This window comes from Falco cherrug, chromosome 15, assembly GCF_023634085.1.
Source record: "Falco cherrug isolate bFalChe1 chromosome 15, bFalChe1.pri, whole genome shotgun sequence".
NCBI lineage: Eukaryota > Metazoa > Chordata > Aves > Falconiformes > Falconidae > Falco > Falco cherrug.
Window position 1 is genome coordinate 15,730,558 of NC_073711.1, and position 26,038 is coordinate 15,756,595.

The following is a 26,038-nucleotide window of genomic DNA, read 5'->3' on the forward strand; positions in this document are numbered from 1 at the left end:
AACCGCCTCTGAGCGGGTCACCGTGGCGTTTCGCGCAGCCCTCGCCTCACCGGCTGCACAAATCCCCCTTGTTTCTTGCCAAACCGGGCGGGAAGTTCCCCCTGGCCGCGGCTCCTGGCGCCGCCGCCCCCCAGGACCCCCCGGCTCTGGGGAGCCGCACGTGCTGCACCCCACCCCCCGCACACCCACCCCCGGCTCCCCCGCGTGGCTGTGCGGAGCCAGGGCCGGTGCGAAACTTCTTCCTTGCTGCAAGTCTGTTGGGGGGATAATTTTTTTCCCCTCCTCACGCTCTGGCTCCCCCTTGCGAACCCCGTTTTGCACCCTCGCGAGCTGCTCTCTCCCTTGTAGCCCCCCTCTCGCCAGCCTCCCCCCTCTGCCCCACTCCAGCCCCCGCGGCCGGGCTGCCGCCCCCCTGCAAGCCGGCAGCCCCCTCCCCGCCCGGGCACGGCTCCCGCAAGCCCTCCCCGCTCGCCTGCAACAGGCTTTCCGCCTTACGAGCTCCCAGGCGCCGCCCTCGCCCCCCGCCCGGCCGCTCCCCCTTCTCCTTGGCTGCCTCAAGCCAAAATACCCTTCTCTCCGCCGCAGAGCCTCCCCTCGGCCCGGCGGCACGGCGCTCCCTCCCAGCCCCGTCCCTATCCGGGCTCCCGGCAGCGCTGTCCCCGCCCCGCAGCGCCTGCGCCCAGCGCCGCTTCCTGGTGGCGGCGGGGCCGGGCCGGTACCGGGGCGATGGCGGGGCCGGGGCCGGTGCTGGCGGCGGCGGCGGGGCTGTGGGCGCGGGGGGCGGCGGGCGGGGAGGTGGTGGCGGCGCGTCCCGGGGCGCTGGAGGAGGAGATCGTGTCGGAGAAGGCGGCGGAGGAGAGCCACCGGCAGGACAGCGCCAACCTGCTCGTCTTCATCCTGCTGCTCACCCTCACCATCCTCACCATCTGGCTGTTCAAGCACCGCCGCGCCCGCTTCCTCCACGAGACCGGCCTGGCCATGATCTACGGTGAGGGGCGCCGGGACCCCCCCCGCCCCCCCTTCCCCCCCTCCCCGGGGAACCGAGGGCACAGCGGCAGCGAGCGCCGCCCACCCTGCCCCGGGCACTGGGACCCCCATCCAGACCAGTCCCTGCTCTGTGCTGGGCCAGCTGGGGCGCCTCGCCGCCCGCTTTCATGGGACCACCAGCTGCCCACCGCTCCCTCCTCTGGTGCCTGGTGGCCCCTTGCCAAGGGGCTGTGACAGGGTTGACGTGGGTGTCTGCGTGGGCTGAGGGGTGCGCGGATCCCCCCGACACGCTGCATCCCCAGCCCGATGCGGGGATCCCCCCAACACGCTGCATCCCCAGCCCGATGCGGGGATCCCCCCGACACGCTGCATCCCCAGCCTGATGCGGGGATCCCCCCGACACGCTGCATCCCCAGCCTGATGCTCCCATCTCGCTGGGATGGCTGGGCTGCGTGCCCTGTCCTGGCTGGCCCCGTGCTGAGCGTTATGTGGCAGCTGCTGGAGGATGGGTCGGTTGGTTCCCAAACCCTGGCTGTCGGGGGCTATCAGGGGCTGTCGGGGGCTATTGGGGGCAGGGGTACTCCATAACCTCTGGCGGTGAGGAATGGGTTGGGTTTTCCCAGGCAGTCTTGCAGGGTGGCATGGGTGAAGCTGGTGGGGTCGGGGATCACCGCATGCCGAGTGGCCTTGAAGCCACCTCGCGGAGCAATGGCAAGTCCTGCTTACCTGCCCCAGGGCTGAGAGTGGGGCTGGGGGCAGCACGGACCAGGCTGTGCTCTGGTCAGGAGTCTTGCATCCTGAACGCTGTGGCCAGGTGTTATGTTTCCACTGTGTGTTTAGAGGGCCTGAATTTCCAGAAGCTGTCCAAGAAGAGTGGAGAGGCTGTTTGGGGAGATGGTTCCACCCTTTGCCATGCTCAGCGACCCGCAGGGCCAGCAGCTTTATGTCCTGCTGCTCAGGGACCTGTGCACATGAGCCTCTGATCAGGGGCTTCCTCCTCCTGCTGTGCCGGGACCTCTGGGTGAGATGTCCCACACGTGTGCCCGTGGGTCGGGGGAGCGGAGCCATAGCTGGTTGGGTTTTAATGGTGGCCTGTGATTTACTGAGGTGACATGAAGTGGCCCTGCCATTGTATGAAGGTGCCGTACGTGGCTTTGCCCGCGTTACCTGGCATGGCTTGGAGTTCAACCAAACTAGGACTGTGAGTTGTGCTGGGGGAGTCGTTAACACAGCTATGGGTCCTTATCTAGACAAGCTACGTTGAGTTTAGGATTGGAAAGGTGTCTTCTGCTGAGTGCTGTGGTCAGTGGCTCTTCTCTGTGCTGTCCTTGCCCCTGGTTGTGGGTGATGGGCAACCAAGCTCCGTCAGAGCACCAGTGTGGGCCAGCCCCCTGCCCAGCAGAAAGCGTTGCTGTGGAGGCTATGGCTTGACCTATTTGGGTTGTTGGATTTTGTGATCCTACGTTTCGGTTCATTGGAAGTGTCCGTTCTGAACGAAGGGGTGGAGACACTTGCATCAGCCCAGAGGCACAAAATACTGGCTGCCTCTTCGCATTCCTGCAAGCCACCGCTGAGGGAGGTGCAGGCATCGCTGGCCTCCTGCCCAGGGCAAGGGTGGTCACCTCCCGGGGACAGGAGCTGTGCTGTGGGAGCACGTGCTTCCAGCACAGGTCTTCCTTCTGCTGCCCTGGAGCTCGCTGGCTCGTGGACTTTCTACTCCTTTCATGCTTTCAAACTTGCCATTAACCTTGTTCTTCTCCTGGAGTTTGCTGCTTCGTGGTCCTCTGTTCTCCCTGACCCACCTGAGTGCTCTCCTTTGCTCTCAGAGGACAACTCAGGTCGGTTCGGTCTCCTGCGGATTTGTAAAACAAATCTTTTCTGTCTGCTCTTTTGCAGACTGCACTTAGAGAATTGCTGGTGAAATCGGTAACATCACCCATCTGGTCATGCAGAAAATTCCAAGTTTTTCCCTGCTACCGAGGCTCTTGGCATTTGCTGCTCAGGTTGTGAAAGCTGCATAGGAAAAGGGATGTGTAGTTTCCCAAGGAATGCTGAGATGCTGTTTTACAGTGACCGCTTAAAAGCTGCAGGGAGCAAAGCGGGTACTGCTTCTGCTTCAGTGTCCCGGCCCCCTGCCATGCCTTCAGCCCCGGGGAAGTCCGTTGAAAATGTGGAAGTGTGGCAGCAGGCAGGCTGCAAAACAGACCCTGAGATCTGGGCGAGAAAAGCAATTTGGTTTTTTTCTTCTAATTAAAAAAACCCCAGCAACTAAAATAAAATTTTTGCATACTTCTTGCCGAAATACATCAGAGTTTCCTTTGTGTTTCTCTTTCTACTCTAAGTTACAAGCTCTGGCTCTGAGTGGATTTCTGTCTTACAAATCATGCTGTCACCTCAGAGTTGATGATCAAGAGCTGGACACAGGCTGGGTCATCTCAGGGTGATAGACAGTAGGTGTTTGGTAGCCCCTAAGCTTCATTCCGGTGTTTAAAATGAGGTTTCTGCCTCCAGGTACTCAACATTAGGATGGTTAATTGAACAATTTTGTTTCAGTTCTTCTCAGGGTCTGATTGTGGATGTGGCAGGAACTTCTGTAGTTTCCTTGTACTTGTTCCCACTTGGCCTCTGGATTACGTATGTCTAAATTGCTTGTTGTCAGGATGTCTTCAGTTGCTTGCTACATTTTTTCTTTCCTTTCGGTGTCCAGATTAATGCTTGCCTGGGGATCCTGTGCGCTTCCATTGTTGTTAAGTGCCTGGATGTGAATATATTAGTCTTCATTTAAACCCTTACCTCGGAAATGTTCAACAGCACCTTAAAAAAAAAAAAAAAAGCCTATGGGCTTTTATTCTTTTTAATGAAGTTGGGAGAAATGCAATGAAAATAATCTCTTACACTTTGCATAAAAGAACTCAATTAATTTACCAGCTTTGCCTTTAGCTTCTCTACTCCTTGCACTTTCAGCTGGCAGCTTCCTCGGTGTCAGGTTCCCTCTGCTCATCTCCCTCCCAGGGCTCAGTTTTGTAAAACTTCTGGCTGCAAAAGCATGTCGATACTGGCAGAGCGGCTCACGGGTTGCTGCTAGGATGGCACTTCAAGTGCCAAGAGAATTTGAACCATTTCCTAAGAGACCGTCAGAACCAGGAGGACCTACACGCTCCCCTGGCCTTGGTCCAGGTAGCCTGAGCCCAGGATGGGTTTGGGGTCTGAAAAACCTTGGCATCTACGTCAGGTTTGCCCCAGGTGCCTCCGGTGAGCATCATTAGGTGGCGGAGGGGGTCGGTTAAAGACCCACCGTCGGGCTGGAGGTAGGGTCATCTTAACGCTGGCAGAATAACTGGCTTTAAGCAGAGCAGCCCCGTGCTTCCCCTGTAAGTAGCTCTGGTGGTACCTCTGTGTCGGGAGCTGCTGGGGTGATGGCTGGCTGCTTCACGTGCGGTGCCCAGGAGCAATTTGTGCGGATGTATATTTGCACGTGGGCATCTTTTCCCACCCTGCTCCAGAGAGCTCTGGGAGCCTCCCAGGCAGCATGTTGCAGGGCAAGATAATATGCCTGATTTTGGGACCCCCAAGCACAGTGGTCTTGGCAGATTCTGTAGGTTTATCTGTCCCTTTTCCCTTACCTCATTCCTGGCCAGAGTGGGAATTTGGCTGTGGCTGGAGCACGGCCGGCACGCGGGGCAGGGAACAGCTGCCCGGGCAAGTGAGACGGTGAGGACAGGCAAGGGATTAAGAGTAGAGAGGAGGGTGAGTCAGGATCCCTTCTGAATTCCCAGCAGCGATGTCTGTCCATCCCTCCCTCCTTCCTCCTGCAGGGCCTCTCATCTCAAAGTGCTGAGCCTGGGCATTGAAGGGGTCACTGGGTGCACTTCCATCTGAGCAAAGGCAGGCAGCTGCTGCTGCTGGAGGTTTCTGGCTCCTGTGTGAAGATCTAAAATCAATTTTTTTTATTTTTTTTTTTTTGTTAAAAACCAGCTTTTTAAAAGCCACCCCAGGTAGCTCTGGAGGGCTGCAGAGTGCGGTGTGCCTGGTGCTGCCTGCTCCGTAGGAGTGGAGGAGCAGTTGCAAGGATAGAAGGTAAATGAGCTCCGGTCTGGCTTTCCTCCCTTTCATTTGACTTCTCACTGTGACTGTTTAAAGCTGCTTAACAGTCCTAATAACCCTTTGAAGCTCATCTTATCTCAGTGAAGAGTTTTGGTTGCCTGCCATGGTACCTTGGGGGTCATCATCTTCTGGGTGAAAGGAAGCCTGGGTGTTTTATCCCGATGCTGCGGTGCCATGCACCCCCCCGCCACATGCTCGTGTATATACGTGCTGTGGCATCTCAGTGTTCTTGACATCCTTGCCTTCATTTCTGTACTTATTATTTCTGGAGCACTGGATGACTGCAGGGAACAAAGAGGCTAGCAGAAAAGTAAGCAAAAGCATTCCTCTTTGGTGTCCCCCTCTTAGTGACGCTGGTGTAAAAGCAGCTCAGTGCAGCATGATGTTCCCTGGAGCAGCTCTCCTTGCTGGCCGTGCCTGGCTGTGCCGAGAGGGACCTTTTCTGCTACTGTCGGGGTGGTTCTGTACCAGCAGTGCAGTGCAGGGTGAAGCAGTGAGCACATGGTCAGCTGTGCATGCCTTAAAACCACCTGTAGCCTTGCAAGAGCAGCTCAGCTGCGCTGCAGAAGTGCCGTGTTAGACCAGGGACAGGGCTTTGGGTGCAGCTCCCGGGTCTGTTAGACCAGGGACGGGGCTTTGGGTGCAGCTCCCGGGTCTGTTAGACCAGGGATGGGTTTTGGGTGCAGCTCCCGGGTCTGTTAGACCAGGGACGGGGCTTTGGGTGCAGCTCCCGGGTCTGTTAGACCAGGGACGGGGCTTTGGGTGCAGCTCCTGGGTCTGTTAGACCAGGGACGGGGCTTTGGGTGCAGCTCCCGGGTCTGTTAGACCAGGGACGGGGCTTTGGGTGCAGCTCCTGGGTCTGTTAGACCAGGGACGGGGCTTTGGGTGCAGCTCCTGGGTCTGTTAGACCAGGGACGGGGCTTTGGGTGCAGCTCCCGGGTCTGTTAGACCAGGGATGGGCTTTGGGTGCAGCTCCCGGGTCTGTTAGACCAGGGATGGGCTTTGGGTGCAGCTCCCGGGTCTGTTAGACCAGGGATGGGCTTTGGGTGCAGCTCCCGGGTCTGTTAGACCAGGGATGGGCTTTGGGTGCAGCTCCCGGGTCTGTTAGACCAGGGATGGGCTTTGGGTGCAGCTCCCGGGTCTGTTAGACCAGGGATGGGCTTTGGGTGCAGCTCCCGGGTCTGTTAGACCAGGGACGGGGCTTTGGGTGCAGCTCCTGGGTCTGTTAGACCAGGGACAGGGCTTTGGGTGCAGCTCCCGGGTCTGTTAGACCAGGGATGGGCTTTGGGTGCAGCTCCCGGGTCTGTTAGACCAGGGATGGGCTTTGGGTGCAGCTCCCGGGTCTGTTAGACCAGGGATGGGCTTTGGGTGCAGCTCCCGGGTCTGTTAGACCAGGGACGGGGCTTTGGGTGCAGCTCCCGGGTCTGTTAGACCAGGGATGGGCTTTGGGTGCAGCTCCTGGTCTGTCAGCCCGGTCCCTGAGACAAGCCACCCTGTGTCACTGGTGTGGTGGGTTAGCAGCGGTGACTCTGCCTGCAGCTGATTCTTCTGCCTCTGCTCATGGTCTGAACGCGTGCCTGGGTGGCCCTGCTGTGCACGACATCCCCTGGGATGGGCGGCGGGGGCATTTTTCTTGGCCATAGGCAAAATGAGCAAATCTCATCCTGGAAAACCACTGTGAAGGGAAGAGAAGGCAAAAACCAGGTGGTAGATGGGGAACTGGCTGCAGAAGATGCTGGGTGTGCTGGGACTCCACAGCCTCCTGCCTGGCCATGGCAGAACTCCTGCCCAGGCTCTGCTCCCATGGGATGGTGGCAGAGGAAGAGCTGGGTGTTCTCCAGTCGGGGTTGTGCCCTGCCTGTAGGAAAGCACAGAGCAAGATCTTAATTAAGGCAACAGTAAAGCAGCAAGAGCATCCTAGGAGGCAAATGGAGAAGCCGCCTGAGTGTTGCGGTCTCTGTTGAGTTCCCACGTGTCTGAAAGCTTTTCATAAATGTGTGGTTCAGAGATGGGGTTAAGATCTGGGATTTCTGTGGCGGCTCAGTGCTGCCTTAATCAAGGAGTTTCCAAACCCTTTTGTGCTGAAGGCTACGTGGAAAGGTGTCTTGTGGGACATCCCTCCTCCCCAGCCTGCAGATGTCAAAAAGCTCTGCCAGCAGAGTGTTCGGCACACCGTGTGGGTGAGAAGGAGCTGGAGGAGCCTGCACTGTGTGAATACCATTAATCTGGATGCGAGACCTCAGAGCGCAGCTCATCAGCTGTGCTGCAAAAGAAAAGTGCCATATAAATTGCTGACTTGCAAATTAACCCCACGATACTCCTGCACAGCGGCTGAGCCGGAGGCAGAGCTGGCTCACGGGGCTGCCCTGGGGCTGCTGCTCCCGGTGCAGTGCTGAGGCTTGCAGGGGGGTGAGGACCAGACCTGGGTGGTCGGCCTGGATTGGGAAACTTCCATGGTTTTCATAAAACGGGGATCGCTGCGGTGTGGTGCGAAAGCTCCCGGGTGTGGGAGGAGGCTGTGTGGTGCTGCAGCATCTTGTGGAGGATGCTCACCATCCTCAAAGGGTTCATGGTGGTTGCTGCGTATTGGTTTTAATCCTCTACCAAAATGGAGGGTTTAATGGATTTCTGTAGTGGCAGAATGTGATGCCATCACATTTCCAGGTGCAGTGGGCAGTTCGGGCACACGTGAGCAGCACCTTGCCCAGGTCCCCAGCTGTGCCCCGGCAATACCAGAGTGCTTGTCCTAAGAAAACCAGCGTGCCCTCAATGCCAGCTGTTTGCTGCACTGGAGGGAGGCTCTGGCTGATTGCTGGGTGATTAAAAGCCTTCAGGACCAGTCTGTGGCTGGTGTTAGAAAGTCCACATGAGCATGAAGCATTTGCATGGCTCACGGAAGGACGCAGATGGTTCAGTACCGCTCAGGCAGTTTTGGACGGTGGTTGGGCTAAGCAGCTGAGCGAGAGGGTCAGGATCCTGACATGCCTGATGCTGCACCCATGCTCAAAGAGATTGTCCCGGGAGTTTGCCATGGCTTGTCTCACTGACACGTGTCCCTCTCCAGGGGTCCTGGTCGGTGTGGTCCTGCGCTACGGCATCCATGTCCCCAGCGATGTCAACAACGTGACCCTGAGCTGCCAAGTGCAGACCAGTCCTGCCACACTGCTGGTGAATGTCAGCGGGAAGTACTACGAGTACACCCTGAAGGGGGAAATCAGTGCCCAGGAGCTCAATAATGTCCAGGATAACGAGATGCTGAGAAAGGTAAGGGAGTCAGCAGCTGAAGAGGTGAGCAGTGCTCCCCCCTCCCTCCGTGGGGACCAGTCCTCTGTCTGCTGGATTAAGTGATTTTTTTATTATTTTCTTTTAAACTTCGGTCAGACTGTCATCAGCTATAAGTTGAACACAATGTAATGAAACTCTAGTTTCAGCTGATCTTAATTTAAAGTGTTTAGACTCTGGGCTGTGTCTCCAAAAGATCCCAGACACATCCTCAGCATTGACCCAACAGCATTTCATCTGTCAGGGGTACAAGGTTTCCTCCCGTACATTTTATGTGACATTCTTATTCGTGTTTTGTTTTTCAAAGTCTTTAACAAACCGTTTTACTGTTGGTTGTTTTTTTTTGTTTGTTTTTTTGTTTGTTTTTTTCTTAACAGGTGACTTTTGATCCTGAAGTGTTTTTCAACATTTTGCTTCCTCCAATTATATTTTATGCAGGCTACAGCTTGAAAAGGGTACGTGCCTTTACAGTGCCTATGTTTTTAGTTCCTCTGCCTCCAGAGCATTTTTAATACTTGGGAGTGCTATAATGCTTGCTCAGCAGGCCCAGGCTGTGGAGCTGGGTACAGTTTTCCCCAGGACATGTGGGATTGTAGGAAGCAGGAGGGGTCAGTCTTGTCTGCCCCTCTGCCCTGGGAAGGTCAGTGACTTCAGCCGTACCCAGCACGGGTTTGCACAGGGGGGGTTGAGGCCAGCTGGGGCCATTCCAGCCATCCTTGCTTTCAAAACACATAGGAGGGTGGGAATGTTTTAGGAAGCAGCAGCTCTCTGAAATGCTGATTTGGAAGGAAAGGAAAATGATCCTGCTTAGCTGGCGGGAGAAGGAAGGAGGAATGCTGCTGGGTTAGGAAATCGGTTCCCAGGACTGTACCTTATTAAACACACAGGTAGAAGAAAATGGTGTGTTCATGTTTATTAAGGCTGCATTAAGATCTGCTGGTCTGGCAGTGTACGCCGTGGCGCTGGGCACTGCTCAGCCGTGCTTGGCCAGCTCGTGGTGTCTGAGCCAGGTCCAAGTTGCTACAGACACTGTGTGGGTGCCTGTGCAGGCTTGAAATCAATGGTTAGCAAAATATAATTCGGGTTTGATATTTTATTTTTTCCTTGCCTCTTTCTTCTAGAGGCACTTCTTCAGAAACTTGGGATCCATCCTAGCGTACGCTTTTCTCGGCACTGCAATCTCCTGCCTGGTGATCGGGTGAGTGGTTGGAGCTGGTCGGGCTCTCCCGTGGGGGTTTGAGCCGTGCTCGGGGGCAGTGCCCTGAGACCAGAGCTACGGCTGCTAATCCCAGCCCTGAAGGATCACACAGGCTCCCTGCCACCGCTGCTCAGCAGAGGCCAAACCCACTATTTACTGTCCAAACTTCTGCTGCGTGGACAGGGCGATTACTGTCTGATTGCACAGTGATTTCTCAGCATCCCATGCAAAGTAGTTATACACCTGGCAAAGAAAATTTCACGCTTCTTTGAAGATTGTCTTGAAAAAACCAGTAACTTCAAATTAGTGAAAGCACAGCCCTAACAAGCGCGAGACACAAGAGTAGAGGGCAGGATCGTGAACGCATGTCCTGTCCTTACTTGCTGGGAGCAGGTGCCTAGCAAGCACAGATTGTGTTTCAAATTATTTATCCCGGCGCGCAGAGGGAGCTAGATGATTCCCACTCTGAATAGCAGCACGCAGGCTGGCGTAGGGTGTTTTCCACTGGAGAGTCCGGTGGTTTCAAGCAAACTCAGCATCCGCATTATCTATTCCTTGCTGAAAATTTCAGCCATTTCAAAGTCAGGCCAAGGTCATCCCACTGGAATGTGTTAATGTGAAACACTGCAAAACTTTCACAAGACCCCACAAGCGTGGCTGCTGCTTTTCTTTAGCCACGTTATGTGTGTGGAGGAGTTTCAGTCCCGCTGCTGTGGTGTGCGTGGCCTGACACTCGCCTCCAGGACTGTGGCTGTGGGCTTTCGCTGGGCTCAGCTCATCCAGTACAGTTCTTTGGTGTTCCTGTGTTTGGATAACTTCAGGGGTTAATCTGGCAAATTCAGGGTAATTGAGCCCATTTGAATGTCGTTTTAATGCACTGCAGAGATGAGTAATTGCTTCTTCTAATCACCAGCTCTGTTGTGTATGGCTGCGTAGCGCTGATGAAAGTCACTGGGCAGCTCGGAGGAGACTTCTACTTCACTGACTGCCTCCTATTTGGTGCCATCGTGTCTGCTACTGACCCTGGTATGTTACATGGTTTATTTTTCCCCCTCATTTTACCTCCGTTTTGATCTGCTTTGAGTTGTGGTGAAGCGGGGGAGAAAGTCTGAAACCCCTGCAAGTTCCCTCCTTCTGAATTTTGGAGTTTAATTTATTTGTGACATTCCTATTTGTCAAATTTGTCTCCGTGCCTTTTTGTTTCCTTCCAGGCACAGGTGATATCCCTTCCAAACCTCTGCTTTCCCGAACCTTGGTTTCCAGGGAGGTCCTGGGCAGCCTCTCTCTTGACTTTGCCGGGGTCTGGGACAGGTCCTCTGTGGCCCTGCCGCCCTGTGCCAACAGCAAGATGTGTAACGGGGGGAAGGTTCGGCTGATGGTTTTAGTTTAGTGATTTTTCTTCTGCTTCCATGTGGGTGGGATTTTGGAAGGGGCTTATCTAATTGAAAATTGATCTTAACGAGCAGTACTGAGGACAGTAGTGACATCTGGGTCTACTGATGGGCTTTATAAATCCAGACTATGAAGAACATGCCTCGTCCAACTGAGTTTTGCTTAGTTCACGATTGCTTTTACGTGGTAGCTGTTTGCATGTTCCACCCTCCCCTAGAACCACAGGACCACAAAAAGGCCTCTCTTTCTTCCTTCCCTTTGCTGAACAGGGCTTGAATTTCTTCCTTTGCAGCCTGGCTACTGCGCTCGAGGCCAGCCTGGTGGGGCTGGGGAGTGGCAGCATCTCCTCCTTCCCGATGTTACGTAGCTTTGGTGGATCTTTTTAAATGCAGATATTGGTCAGTTTTGCTTGGAAGGGAGAGGTCGCACACCTGGATAAACCAAACCTTCTGCCCTTTTGAAACAAGTGCCAGTGGCTGTCGTTTCCAGATGAACTGGGACTTTTACCTGCTCATCTTAACAATGAGTCATGTCTGTTTTCAAAGGCAAAATGAGGAGCATTGTATGTATATGCATATAAACAAGAATGATGCTGCAGAACATAACCTGCAGCATAACGTGGGAGTAAGCCGCATCTGTCTGCCAGGTGGAGATTTGAGATGTGTATTCCCCATGAGTTTTTAATAATTTATTTTTTGTGTTTCCCTAAGACTTGCCAGGTGTGCGGCTATTGCAGCTGATACTTTTATTATAAAAAAAATCCCCAAACCCAAACTTAAAAAATAAGGTAAAATCATTGCCCAACTTCTCCAAACGTGGGCATACATTCAGGCCACTGGTTCCTTTAGCAGGGAGCTGTTCCCACGTGGCTGCGAGGCCGAGCATCCTCCCCGTAACTTAGCCAGGGTGTCACCCTCGAGAAGGGGGCACGCTGGCAAAGCAAGGAGCAGCTCCCAGACACGACAGCAGTGTGGTAGGTCTGATGGCGGGTGGGCAGAGGCCAGGCAAGGACTGTAGGTAGAAGTAATGCTTAGAAATGCTGCAGACGGGCTGTCGGTGTTGCATCCTTTCTTCAGGCTTTGAAATGGGAACAAGAAAATCCCGCAGGTAAAAATGGAGCGTTTGCCTGGGCATAAATGGGTTAAACCCCTTCAGTGTGCATGGATGAGTCCCTGAATGCTGTTTTAAAGGACTTTCACAGAAGTTAATTGGAATTAGCTCAGCCCTCCACAGCAGTCTGAGCTGTGCACAATGCACCGTGTGCGACATCTTGCTTGCTTTAGATGTTGTGATCTTTTTGCAAGGCTGATACGCAAAATCTGCTGCATTTTCATTGTCTTCCTGGAGCTGCTGGATCGCGGAAGGGCTTGAGGGTACTCCGATCTCTGCCATGTGGCTGCAAATCACAAGGAACCCCCTCGTGGGGTTTGAGCCGATGCCTGGCTTTTTCCAGATAGGTCTGAAACGTTAACACATCTGTGCCGGCACTTGCAGTGTGTCAACCTGGGTTGAATCTGAGGATTTCTCTTGGAGTATCAGGGATGGAGGGAAAAGATAGCCATCATCCTGGATAAGTCTGGCCTTCTGCAGGTGGAGGAAGGCTCTCCTTGGTGTTCCAAGCTAACGGCATCCCAAAAGCTTGGTGACACCAGCTGGTGTCAGTGTGGTGTCATGGTCCAGTCCATGAGCTCAAACCCTCAGGAAGCTCAAGAGCAGAGTGTGCTCATATCTGCCCGCTAAAGACTCAATAGATCTAATGCCCGGGATGTGTTTTAGTGAAAGGAGGAGGAGGGAAATGATAAAGCAGATCTAAAAATGAAAGGGCAGAAGGATGACTATCAAAGGGAGCATGGGGGGTGGCTGGCACCATCGCAGCAGTTGCACAGATGTGCAGGAAGGCAGCTTTCTAAAAAGGGGCTTTTTGTCTTTGATTACAGTGAATTAATGGCACCTTTTTAAATGTCTTTCTATTTTTCTATTTGTCAGTGACTGTTCTTGCCATATTCCATGAACTCCAGGTTGATGTTGAGCTGTATGCCCTTCTCTTTGGCGAAAGCGTCCTCAATGATGCCGTTGCCATAGTGCTGTCTTCGTAAGTGTGTTCTGTTTTTATTTTTAATTGTTATGTATGTTACATGTCAGGGGGGACATGGGGGGAGCCACTAGGCCTTGCTCCTGTAAGATAGGAGCATTAGTGTTCGCAAGCACAGATTTCCTTATTAAGTGTCCTGGAAAGCTGTAGTGACCTTCTGACTCATTTCCTCATTGCAGACGGCAGCTTGAAATTGCAGGTTGTCCCTGCAACTTTGCCCTGCGTGATGGGAAGTTTTGTTTTGCTTTTATGGTGGTTGACCCAGCCAGAAGGAAGTTTTTATGTCCCTCTGAAATGGGAATAGCACCAAGTCTGCTTTTCAGCCCCAGGATCCCACTGAAACCCCTTGCTGGTGGCTTTGCTCCTGCCTGCCTTCCTTCCCATTCACAAATACCTGCTTTTGTTTTGGTGGAAATAGTTGGCAAAGCAGCTGTTCCCTTTCTCTCTGCGCTTTCTGTGCATCAAGAAGATGGTCCTTCTTACAGCCAGAGTTAATACCCTGGACTGAACACACGGGAAACTTGCTAGCTTTCTAAAAAATGTTTTATATTCTTTAATATTTTATGTCCTGTGCATGTAGGACGTATTTTATCTGCGTTTTCACTGTGTTGTCATCACGGGAATTTGTTTGGAAAGATATAATATCTGCAACGGTGACAGGTTAATGTATAGCTAAGACTAATGCGGAAAATATTTCTGGAATACATGTCACTCCAGCATGCTGGTTGCGTGGGTTTTGCTGAGGTGGAGGCAGCAAGTAACATACTGTGAGCTGTGTATCGCCACCCGCATGGGTTGTATTTACTGAATTGAATGTTTCTGTTGAGGTTTCTGGAACTGTTTGTATTGCTCGCTCTGGCTTTTGTGCTGGATGTGTCACTGCTAGTGCGAGAGTAAATGCTGCGCAGCCAGGCCGTGTTGAAGCAGTGATCCTGAGTGAGGAAGGGACGGGGTCTTTCAGCCTGTGCCGGGAGGTTCAGAGTGGGACTGGGTGGGTTCGACGTCAGAGTAATGAAATCTGTGGTGGATCTCCGCGCACGTAGGTGACGGCACAGCGCACAGCGATTTGCCTCTTGCACTGTTTTGGTACCAGCTTTGTAGCCGTTGCTCTGATTTCCTGCCTTCCTCTTTCCACAAGCTGAGTTCAATCCACCCCCCTCCCTGAAATAAGATAATTTGCACCAAACCAGCAGCTCTGAGCTGCAGCCAGCAGTTATTTTGCAGCCATGCTTTTGTGCAGACCGGCCCAGCAGCACGCTGACTTGCCAGGGGCGGCTCAGCAGGGAACCCGTACCCATTTTAAAGCTCGCTGTGGTCTTTGTCTTCAGGGTCCCCGTAAGCAGTGTAAGGCGGGTCAGCACGGTGGGTATCGGTCGCTGCAGGTATCTCAAGGGCAGCCTTGAGCCACCTGGACAGAACCACATCTTGGGTGCAAGGAGGAGGTGAGGACCTCTTGCACCGAGGAGGAGAGTGCCTCCAAGAGCAGTCCAGAGCTCCCGTTTATGGTTCCTCTTTTTTAGATTTAGCTTGGCGTTTGTCTGTTTCATGGCAGAGACGTAAGTAGGGGAACTGCCTGGGGATGGTTCTGCTCCCCCAAGCACGGCAGGACCTGCTCTCCAGTGAGGAGATGCAGGGGTGTGTTGGGAAGATGGGGAATGGGGTGGCTTCTGGGCAGGTGGGCTGTGTTGATGGAGGAGCTGCCACCGGGGTGACAATGGGTGGTGGGTCTCACCTTGTCCCAGGGGTGAAGAGGGGCTCCAGTCACAGCTGGCTGGGTGCCTGGGTTCGGCGGTTGCCCAGAGAAGCACTGTCAGCTCCTTGCACATGGTGAAAGCGGCGCTGCAGGCACTGTCCCCACGCCGGCGGAGGATGGGGAGCTTGGGGGACTCTGTGGGTCCCACCGGGAGCTGGGTGTCCCTGAGGCTCCTCTCCTCCCTGCCTTCAGTCCGGGACCCCCCATGCCTTTCTGTCCTGCCTGGTGCTGGCTTGCCCTGGCCTGGCGTAGTGGCGGCGGGGCGGTTGCAGGATGAAGGGGAATTGAACCCAGAACCGAAAGCTGGTGGGCAGCGAGGAGCCGGGGCTGCGGTTTGGGAGGGGAGGGGAGGTGTCACAGGGGCTAAATGCCACAGGGAGCCCCGTGGGCAGGGAGCGGGGAAGTAAAGCACACAAAGGGCAGCTGTGGATAATGTCTTATCAGCGATGCAAAAAGCAAAACCAGAAGCAAAACTGTAAGAGGTTAAAATGCAAAACCGACATCCAAACAGTCGGTTATGGAGGGGAAATGAAATCAGTCTGGATTTTAAAAACAAACAACCCCAAACCCCAGAATAAGAGCATGCTGGTGAATGGGAAGTATGAAATGGGGTTGACAAAAGAAATTAAATCACAGGGAGAAATCTGTGGCTTGCAGCGTAGAAGACAATGCAGAAAAATGAAATGTATTAAAAGCAAGGAAGTTTAGCAAGGGAAGTGACCTGTGACCCGTTGGAAAGGGGAGGATTGTCATTGTGTTGCAGAAAAATGTTTGTGTGTCGTTAGGGGGGAAGGCTGCAGGATGTGTGCGCTGAGCGTAACTTGAGGGATTAAACAGAAAATTATGAAAGTTCACATCCAGGAGTTTTAACAGAGCCAGCCGAGGGATTGCTAACTAGGAAGTTGATGTTTTTGATATGTTTACATCAAATAAAGTGATGTAAGGAGTCAACAAACGGGATTTAGGAGATGGATAAGGCCGCCCCTGTATCCCAGCCTTTCCAAGTAAAACAGCAAAACGGCTGGCGCAAGGCTCAGCTCCTCAGGAGTTAGGAGGGAGCAGGTTCAGAGACGGGATCAGCACGGCAGACCTATTTGCCATCTCATCGCAAAGGTCTGTTGAAGTTTGGTGGATGAAGGTAATAGCGTGGCTGCTGCGAACCGCATTGTGCCGTTTGTTTGCCTTGCTGCCCTGCAGCGTTTCACTTTGGACTCGGAGCAGTGCAAAATAAATGTGGTGCATGTTAAATGCGGTAAAATGGCATAACTTCTCCAGGGGATATTCACATCAGCCGCCTCTGTGGAGTCGATGGAGAAATGTAGGCTTCCCACTTGAATGCTTTGTGGTCCCAGATTGCCTGACTGTATAGAAAGGTGATGCCAAACCCCCGGAATACCATCATAAATGGCGGGCTGATGACTAGCAAATGTATTTGTGGGAGATCGTGCAAGAGACGGGCTTTGGTCCAATGTTCTCTAAGATCTAGAAGGAGCAAATGCAGATCCGTGCCCAGGAGGGGTGGCTGAACAGCAGAAAGCCAGCCCGGAGTGAAGGGGGTCCTGAACTCGCGGGGACGGGGTGGGCGTGCTGCCGCCGCATGCTGCAATCCCAGGGGAGTTTTGGAATCCCTTGGGGTTTGTCTCCCTGGTTTCTCAGGCTCGGTGTTTGCAGCGGTCGTAGCACTTCATGGTGGAGGTGCCTGAGGAGCGTGTTGTTCTTGTGTGTGCTTTCCCTCTCTCTTCCAGTTCAATTGTTGCGTACCAGCCAGCGGGCGACAACAGCCATACATTTGATGTCACAGCGATGTTCAAGTCCATCGGGATCTTCCTGGGGATATTCAGTGGATCTTTTGCAATGGGAGCAGCTACTGGAGTTGTGACAGCTTTAATATCCTTTTTGTTGGGTTTTTTTCCAAGTGTTTGCATAGCAGCTTCTTTTTTTTTTTGCTGTGCTACATCTCACCCAGGTGCATTGTTTCATGATTTTTTGCTTAAATTAATGAAAGGCAGCACCACAGCCTTGTTAGGGGCAGGCTGTGTAGTGTTGCTGTGATACGCAGCTGGATTTGAAGCGCTCTTAGCCTACAGTTTCTCTCCAAATTATCCTTAACCATCTGCAACGTCACCAAGTTCACCAAACTTCGGGAGTTCCCGTTGCTGGAGACCGGCTTGTTCTTCTTGATGTCCTGGAGCACGTTCCTGCTGGCTGAAGCGTGTGGCTTTACAGGCAAGCTCCAGCCCAGTCCTGCATCTGGGACAGAGATCGGCAGGGGTGATGGGGCTACGGTGTTTTGCTTCTCCCAGTATCAATTGCAGCCGGGGCTCTCCCTCTGCTTTCAGAAGTTTTAATTATTTTGGGTTCTGGGGTTATTGCATTAAGTCGCCTACACTGCTGGGGTGCAGCTCAGTTCCCTTTTCGTGACCAGGGGTCTAATGTGATGCTCTGCTCTCCAGGTGTGGTGGCCGTGCTCTTCTGCGGGATCACGCAGGCCCACTATACCTATAACAACTTATCTACGGAGTCCCAACACAGAACGAAGCAGGTGAGAGCTCCGCAGCCCCCCTCAGCCTCTCTGAATTTCAATATTTTTTCCTTCCCTCTAGCCAGAATTAGGTGTATCTGTCTTTCTACAGATGGATTTTACTAGGGTTGCTTCTGCAGAAGTATTTACTGCGTGATGGATGGGGTCACATGTTTTTTCTGTTAAATCTGTGTAATGTCTAACTTGCTTTTAATTTGTTTTTCTCTCTCAGTTGTTCGAGCTTCTGAATTTCTTGGCAGAAAACTTCATCTTCTCCTACATGGGACTTGCACTGTTCACCTTCCAGAACCACGTCTTTAACCCTACCTTTGTGGTGGGGGCTTTTGTATCCTTTGGAGCCCGTTTTACAAGACAAAAAAAAAAAAAAAGGAGAGGTGCCTCATTCCCAGTTTGTATTTTTCACTCAAATGTATGGGGCTTTTTTCCAGTCAGTCTAGATTTATTTTTAAAAGGGGATTTCTCCCATGTAGTGGTGCCTTTACTGGTTATTTTAAGGAAATGGAGGTTCTTTCCCAACTTTTCTGGTGGGGTTTTCTTGGTTTGTTTTTTTTTTTTTTTCTTTCCCATCTTCTCTCCTTTTGTGGGCATTCAAATCAGCTGCTGCAGGGACACGGCATCCGATGTAAATGTGGTGCAGCGTGGCACCAGGGGTGGCTTTGCAAATGGGAACTGCCTGGTATAGTCATTTATTTCCTCTTTTCTCTGCTATTCCACTCGGTTAACCCTTCTTTTGTTGGTCAAATAGCACAGTTAAAGCTGCAGTAGATGTCTCTGAATGATGTCATGAGAAAGATTTCCCCTTCTGTAGGCTGATGCTAACAGAAACAAGCTATCGGCCCCGGTATGTCTCAGAAAAACAAGGATTTTGAAGGAATTTTTTTCGTATCACGAGGAAGCTAGTTCAGTTGAGCAGAATTATTTTCACCCTTTGCCTGCACTGAAGCAGGTTTATACTGGTAAATAACACTTTGTTATCTTTGCCAGTGCTGGTGCATGGGTTTGCAGCGGGGTCGGCTGGATTTCCCTGATGAGCTTCTGTGGAGTTGCAGTGGGGTAAAGAGAGTGAAGAGCAGGGAAGTGCCGTTTGTGTGGTTAGATGGAAATTTTGTGCTGTGCCTCTTCAGTAGGAACTGGCTAACTCGCTGATGAAATAGCTCATTCATGAGAGAGATCATGAAATGTGTCTCTTATGCAAATTCATGATGTTCAGGAAAGAACATAAAAGCTGGAAGCATTTTCCATATTATTCAAGGCTGAGCTGAATACTGGCTCCAAGATTATTTTTGCCATCTGGGTGCTGGTATTAAAAGATACAGCTTCAAAGATAAAAAGCAATATGAAGGGGCTGGTGATTCTTGTATCTCGCAGGCTATGAAAACAGAAAGAGTATTAGATTATTATTTTTTTCCTTCTTAGCGGCTGCTGCTTTCATTTTACTGAATAATCTTTGGGAACGGGACTTGGCTCAAAGCTTGAAACCCAGCTGTGAAGTGTGGTGTGCTGGGGAATGTCAGAGGGGTTGTGGTAGCTGTGGTAACTTGAGCTTCACAGAGGACAAATAATTCTTGGGGTGGAAAACGGACCCAGCAGGGGAGAGCATACAGTGGGAAATGGTGTTTTTTCTCTCCCCTCGCTAGTCTAACCTGTCTTCTCATCATTTCCCTTGTTTATTTGTGCTTGTCTCTGTATGATATTCCTGATTTGCAATGCATGCTTTGCTTTGGTGAGGTAGTAACATGCTCTTCCCACAGTGCCTGGCGCCTCTGAGGCTCCCCAGCATTTCCATCAGGCAGTAGAAACTGGCTCTGCGTGCAGAGGTGGGATGCGATGGGAGACATAGGAAGAGCCATTCCCTTAACGTGTGCAAATACAGCTTGCTATCTTCCTAGGAAGAGCTGCCAATATTTACCCACTGTCATTTTTACTGAATTTGGGGAGAAGAAATAAGATCGGAACGAATTTACAGCATATGATGATGTTTGCTGGTATGTTACCGCATCTTTGCCTCTGACCACGTGGCCCATCTGCGCTTCCTTGCCCCTGAGCGCCTGGACATATTCCTTATTCAACTCTAAATCTCTTATAGGCAATGTCTAGCCGGGCAGGGAAGGGCTCCCTTAGGCTCAGTGGTGTGAGTGCCTTGGTTTTGAGGTGTAGGAGTGACTTCTCCTGCCCTGCGCTCCAGCGCACAGCGTGGGGCAGGAGGAGGGTTTGCCTTGCTGGGTTTGGAAGGAGTGGTGGTAACGCCTGCTTTCACAGCATTGCGGTCTCCTCCAGTGGTGGATGTCCCTCAGAGGGACAGGACCACACGTGGGCAGCACGATGGAAGCCCTGGGTGGGGAAGCCTGTGGTGGGGGCGGCCACCTGGGCTTGTGGGCTAACGCAGCTCCTCCGCCGTCCCTTCCCCCGCAGGGCTGCGAGGAGCCATGGCGTTCGCCTTGGCCATCCGCGACACGGCCACGTACGCCCGACAGATGATGTTCAGCACGACGCTTCTCATTGTCTTCTTTACGGTGTGGGTTTTCGGCGGGGGCACCACGGCCATGCTGTCCTGCCTGAATATCCGGTGAGTGGCACGCGTGGGGCTCTCCTGGCGCAGCGCGCCCTCTCCCTCATCCCACTCTCATCTCAAGGTGCTCAGTTTGAAGAGACAAGAGGAAGATCGCATCCTTCCCTCCTGGACCACGGCACGTACCCACCTGGCATTGCTTGTGCTAACCCTCTGCTTGTTTTTTGCTCCACAGAGTCGGTGTGGATGCGGATCAGGAGAACGTGGTGAGTGCGGCGGTGCTGGCAGCCTCTGTAGAGGGGTTCGCACTGTGCTGATCCGTGCAGGGGTTACAGCGAGAGCCCGTGAATGCCCGTCTGTGCTCCACTCCCAGCTGTAGGAGAGATTTTAGCTCCTCTAGTGAATGAGTTTGCAGTCAGCCCGAGCCGTGGCTTTTCTGTGCTCTCGGTGGTTATAATGAGGCTTGCTTTTATTCGGTCAGAGAGCAAGGCATAGAATAACTGCTGGACTGTTTAGTAAGTCCACATTACTGCTAGAATAGATTTGGTCTCTCCCTTGCTGGGTTTGAAGTAAATATCAATATGTGCATGACATGGAGGTGCTCTGCCTCATCCCAGTGTCCAGAGCAGTACAGAAATGCCATTTACTGACTCATTTAATGTAGCATCTTCTGTCCAACTTTTACCTGAGGGTACCCTCAACCTCTCTTTTGCCTCTGTGTTTCCTATGGGTAGTTATGTGGCAGCCCAGGAACCACCGACCACGCTGGGATAAATGCTGGAGCCCTGCGGTGTTGGGAGTTTTCCTGCCTGGTAGCCCCGAGCTGTCTCACTCGTGCACCAGCAGCTTGGTCGTGCTGCGGCTGTGGCTGGACTTGATTTTGGTGTGGGCTCTGCACCTTGGAGGTTCATTTTATTGAGAGCCATTTACTGAGCTGTTCACCTCCTGCAGAGAAAGCATCAAATGCTAAAGGCAGCCCAGAGCCCTAAATCTGAAACCCAGACTTCTGTGAAATACATAATTGTATTCACAGTCCCCTCCAAACAGTTCTATATTTTTTCTCTGACTAAAAGGAAGCCAGGAGTCCCCATAACACACAATTATTTGCACACAAAAATCTCAGGTGAGATTTGATGGAGGTTGGACTTGTCAGTCACTATTAAATGTGATGTCCAGATGCAGCTGCTGGCTCCGAGGCACTTTAAACCTTGGGGCCAGAAACAGGAGGGCTCTAGCAGAGAAATGGTCACTCCGTGCTTTGATACCACCTCCCTAAGGCTGTCGTACGCTGCTAGATGCAGAGTGCGGTGCTGGAAGCACCTGCTGTGGTGTGGACGTGCTTTTACCCACGGCAACCCAAATTTTTCTTCTGAAGAAGCAGTGGGAAGGTGCGTGTCTTCTTACGTTCCCCTGGGGATAACCTCCTGGCCCTGATGCAGGTCGTGGCACGTTGCCCTGCTGCTGTTTAATGTTTTGCTTTCCTGCAGGGTGTCCCGGAGAGCGAGAGGAGGAGTACGAAAGCAGAAAGCGCCTGGCTTTTCCGCATGTGGTACAACTTTGATCACAAGTATCCTTGAACGGCAGCTGGCACGTGCCATGTCACATCCCATCCGCTTGGTCAGCTCTGCTGACTTGGAGCGTGACTCGCTCCCTGCTTGGCAGAGGAGCCAGCCTTTATTTCCCATTACACCGCTGGTTTTTGATTTGCGCCTCCTCATGTCTGCAGCTGCAAGAAATGACCGTTTCCACCCACGGTCTGTGGGGTTGCGGTGGTAGCTCAGTTCAAAGCTGGGCTCGCCAAGGCTGGAAGCCCAGGGGCTCCTTGATGCCAGTAGCAGGTGCGCAGGAAGGGCAGGGGGGCTCCTCATTTGTGGCCCCGTTGCTCAGTCTGTGCCTCCCCTCTCTTGCAAATGCTTTGCCACGGATCAGCGGAGGAGCGATTTGCCAGGCTGAGAGGGACAGGGTGATGGGATAAGTGATACTGCTGAGCCTTTTCTCACCGGGACTGTGCCCTGGTCCACTCGTCCCACTGCGCGTAGTTGCATTCCTATTGCTCATCCCTGTAATTCTTGTGCTTCCAGGGACTTGTGTTTCTTTCCTTCCTGCGATTGCCTGGAGACACCAAGTCCCTCACCACTACCTCTGCACCCCACACTTGACTGATACTGGCCAGTTCCTCTTTCTTCCTTAACCCTCTGCACAGCTATCTAAAGCCTCTGCTGACACACAGCGGTCCTCCTCTGACGACCACGCTCCCTGGGTGCTGTGGGCCTATTGCCCGGTGCCTGACAAGTCCACAGGCGTACGAGGTGAGTCCATCAGTGTCCTTTCTGTCATGGTGTTGGTGGAGTTTGACATGTTTATGTTTCTGAGTAGCTTTTGGATGCTGCTCTGCAGCGTTGAGCTGGGAGCCTGTGGGGGGATCCGGTGCTGGGGCTGATGGATGGCACGTCTGGTTATGGTCACGGTGCAGGAGAGTCTGTGATTCGGTGCCTCTGTCTGCTTGTTCACCGCCACTGTGCGATTTCAAACACGGCTATTCAGGAGCAGTTAAACAGCCCTTTCCTCCTGTTCGTTGCCCAGAATCAAGAGCAGCTGAAGGACGATGACTCTGACCTCATTTTGAACGATGGGGACATCAGTCTGACCTACGGGGATTCCACCGTCAACACTGACTCTGTCGCATCCAGCGGCACGTCACGGCGATTCGTGGGAAACAGCTCTGAAGATGCGCTTGATCGGGAGCTCGCTTTTGGGGACCATGAACTCGTAATCCGGGGAACACGCTTGGTCCTTCCCATGGACGATTCAGAGCCACCGTCAAACGTCCTGGATAACGCAAGACATGGTCCAGCATAAGGTTGCTCAGTTTAATTGACAGTAATATTTGCATATATGATCAAGAAATATGTACTACCTAAAGTCTAATGCATGTCTCAAAATGTCTAAGCTGTATAAATATTATTTATATGGTGTCAGAAGAATATAAATATTCTCTGCCAAGCACTTGTGAAGAACAAGCTGCAAATTTAAGTTAAAAACTGTGTTGACTGCACTGTGTAGGGTGGAACTGTTTTAGCGTAAGAGTCTTTTGCACACAGTGAGCTTCTTTAATGTGTGATTTGACGAAGGGTGTAGTTCCCAGCAGGGTAAGTAGAGGAGCTGACTCCCTGTTCATCCTTTGAGCCTGGGAGAGGAGGGTAGGGAGGTGCTGGCGAGCAGTGGAAATCGCTTTCTATTCAGATGAGGATTTTTTTAATATTTTTTTTTTTTTTTGTCTCTGATATTTGGGTAGTCACATTTGAAATATCACAAAAAATCTGCCCATAGACCCTCTTGCCGGGCAGTGACCAGCGATGAGCTTGTTTTGTGGGAACCTGAGCTGGCACCTGGAGACTTTCTGCTTTTTAGGGACCCTCTGCCCAAGCCCTGCTTTAGCCGGCTAACGGCAGGCACCGGCCAAAGCTGACAGCACGGGCTGCGGGTGTCTGGCTGCTTGGCTGGGAGCAGGAGGGAGAGAGGGTTTGTGTCTGTAGTCACGTTTAGGAGGAGGTGACCCCACAGACACTACGCCAGGCATGCACAGATTTTAGAGCCGAGTCCATCTTTCAGTTGTGGCTCAAGCAGCTTTCTAGAACCAGGCGTCAAATCCTCAACTGGTAACTAAATTTCACGTTTGGGAAGCGGCTGTGTCTTTGTGCAAGCCAATCTCTTCTCCTGCGGTCACAGGCGTAGCTAAGATGTGCAGAGCTACCGCAGCTGCACACGGGGCCGTGGAGCCCAGCCAACCTTGAACACAAGCTTTATGGCTACAAAAAAAAGACACGGTACCTCCGGACCTCTCCAGAAGTGCTGAGCATCCAGGTGGTGCTGAAGGGGAGTTGTCCGTCCGTCCTGTATAGTCAAAAAATCATTGCACTTTGTTTAATAACTCCTTAGCATGCTTGTGTGTCTGTAATCCCCTCCCTGATCTCTCTCGTGTCTCTTACCATTTAATGATTTTTTTTGTTTGGTTGGTTTTATAAATTTTTATTTTCTAAGGAAGAGCACAGAACAATTTGCGATTTCACACTAGTGTTAAAAGGATTTACTCTGTCGTTGTGGGAATGGCTAAAAGTGCAGTGAAATTGTTAACCCTGACATCCTTCTTTTTCTCCTGAAAAGGGGAAATCACAGAAATTTGCTGTATGTAATTTTATTGTCTATTTTAGCTACAGTTTTGCTATACAAACCTTTCAGGGTTACTGGTGCACTACAAGCTCGTACTGGAGTTAACCTTCTCCAGAGAGCTTAAAGAGATGTTTAAAAAGAGAATATATGAAAAAGAGCCAGGTGAGTCCGAGCACTCACAGCTCCCGTGAGCTTTCCCTGGAACAAACTCTGCATCTGTCAGGATCTGACCCTGAGACCTCAGAGAAGTGTCCCCACGGCTGTTTTCCCCAGCACCACCTGAGAGTTGGAGGAGACAGAAAATACTGAAATTTTGAGTGTACATGTATAGTTGAGAAAATAAATCTACACTTTTTCTTTTTCGTTTTCTCAGGTCTAATGTAACATTGCCTTAAATTTATGGATGTGAAGCTGATTATTTTGGCAGTTTATCCCCAAGAAAACGCTTTCTTTTTCCTTCTGAACAAAATGTATAAGTGTTGCCATCGGACCCCTCTACGAGAGGGGTAATGCTCTGTTTATATTGAGATAGGGCATCTTCCTTGCACCAGTAAATGGCAGTCTCGCTGTTAACATAGCTGTTGGATTAGCGCTAGCCTCTTTGTTTCCTACTATGCAGGAATTCCATAAAGTGTGCATTTGATATGATGTCTGTAACTTAACTTCATGTGTTTAAAAAAAACCCCAAAAAAAGGAGGAAAAAAAAAAAAATAGGTACCTGTTGACTTTAGGTTTACCGCATCACTTCTACATCCTGTTTTTTGTTTGTTTTGCCTTTTTGAAGAGGTATAATAAATAACTACCTCTTGTTTTTTCCTGTATAGTCTGACTATGAATTCAATTTACGAAGCTGGCGTTGGTGCAGCCGGAGGCACAGCGTGGCTCTGCTCCCCCTGCAAGCCCCGGGTCCCATCGCAGGACCCGTGCAGCGGCGCGGTGCAAGGGCAGCGCAGGGCTCCCTCCCGGGCCATCCTCAGCTGAGGTGCACATCTGCAGCCCAGCGCTGCCGGGTGGCTGCAGCATAAGGTTTTAGCATCACCTTGGTAGCATTCCTCTCTTTCAGTCGCCCGTTGACTTCAGTAATTTATCCACCCTCTTTAAGCTTGCCAACTCATTACCGTAAGCCTCAGCTTTTGAAGCCAGTGACGGTTCAGTTAGTACACTAAAGAAATGCAAGTATTTAAATGATGATTTTGTGGGTTACCTGTGAGCTCTTATGATCCATACATAATATAGCCAGGACTGTTTTGAATGGTCTTGGTGAATGAATCTAAGTTGAAATTCAAGATTGATTTAATACCTGACTGATACTCATCCTCAGCTGATGATTTGCTTTGTCCTGCTGCAGCAGAGGATGCGCGAGTGCCTGTTTTTCAGATGCAGAGCCCTGATGGCTTGCCTGCTGCAGATGAAGTTCAGGGTACCTTGGAGAATCAGCCCCCGAGACCTTTTGCCAAATAGATAAGACAGCGCCAAGGAGGCAGTTTACAGCTCCCACGAAGATTTAGAGAAGGTGCCCTTCCGTAAATTGAATTTTCATGGTTTTTGCACATGAAAAAGCATTGTAGGTAAAGTTATGATTTGTACTGGTACTGTCAATTTGTGTGGTAATGGCATTAACCCCGTAGTTGTGGTGTTTGTGCAGCTGATCTGTGATAGCTGATGATCACTGTTGGACCTTCTGTTTACACTGACTAAATCCTTTACTGTTGCATTGTACTGTGAAAGAAGGATTATGGGCCTATAAAAGTTTTGGGTTTTGTTTTTTGTTTGTTTTTTTTTGTTGGTTGTTTTTTCTTTTTTTTTTTTAATTCTGGAATTGTGTGTACCGTTTCATTAATTCACACAGAAATAAATCTGTAGCAAAGTGACGATGTGCCACTTGACCTTCTCCAGACGAGTTTGTTCCTGGCCTTTGGCCAACGGGTAAGGCGGCAGCCATGGATGGAGATGCTGAACCTGGCGGGCTGGAGGGCAGCCAGGCTGGGGTGCACACCTCCTGCCTTCCC

General features: G+C 51.7%; 1 protein-coding gene across 1 annotated transcript; it reads left to right on the forward strand.

The window, feature by feature from the left end:
* The first annotated feature begins 711 nt into the window (after positions 1-711).
* SLC9A6 (solute carrier family 9 member A6) lies at positions 712-25,796 on the forward strand. Its single transcript, XM_055727303.1, has 16 exons — positions 712-988; positions 8,156-8,355; positions 8,751-8,828; positions 9,495-9,571; positions 10,485-10,597; positions 12,950-13,055; positions 16,554-16,695; positions 16,929-17,034; positions 17,262-17,350; positions 17,562-17,675; positions 19,224-19,335; positions 19,763-19,916; positions 20,095-20,125; positions 21,347-21,426; positions 22,063-22,168; positions 22,443-25,796. Exons 1-16 carry the CDS (start codon positions 727-729, stop codon positions 22,716-22,718), a joined length of 2,046 nt encoding a protein of 681 aa, XP_055583278.1. The 5' UTR covers positions 712-726; the 3' UTR covers positions 22,719-25,796.
* The last annotated feature ends 242 nt before the right edge of the window (positions 25,797-26,038 follow it).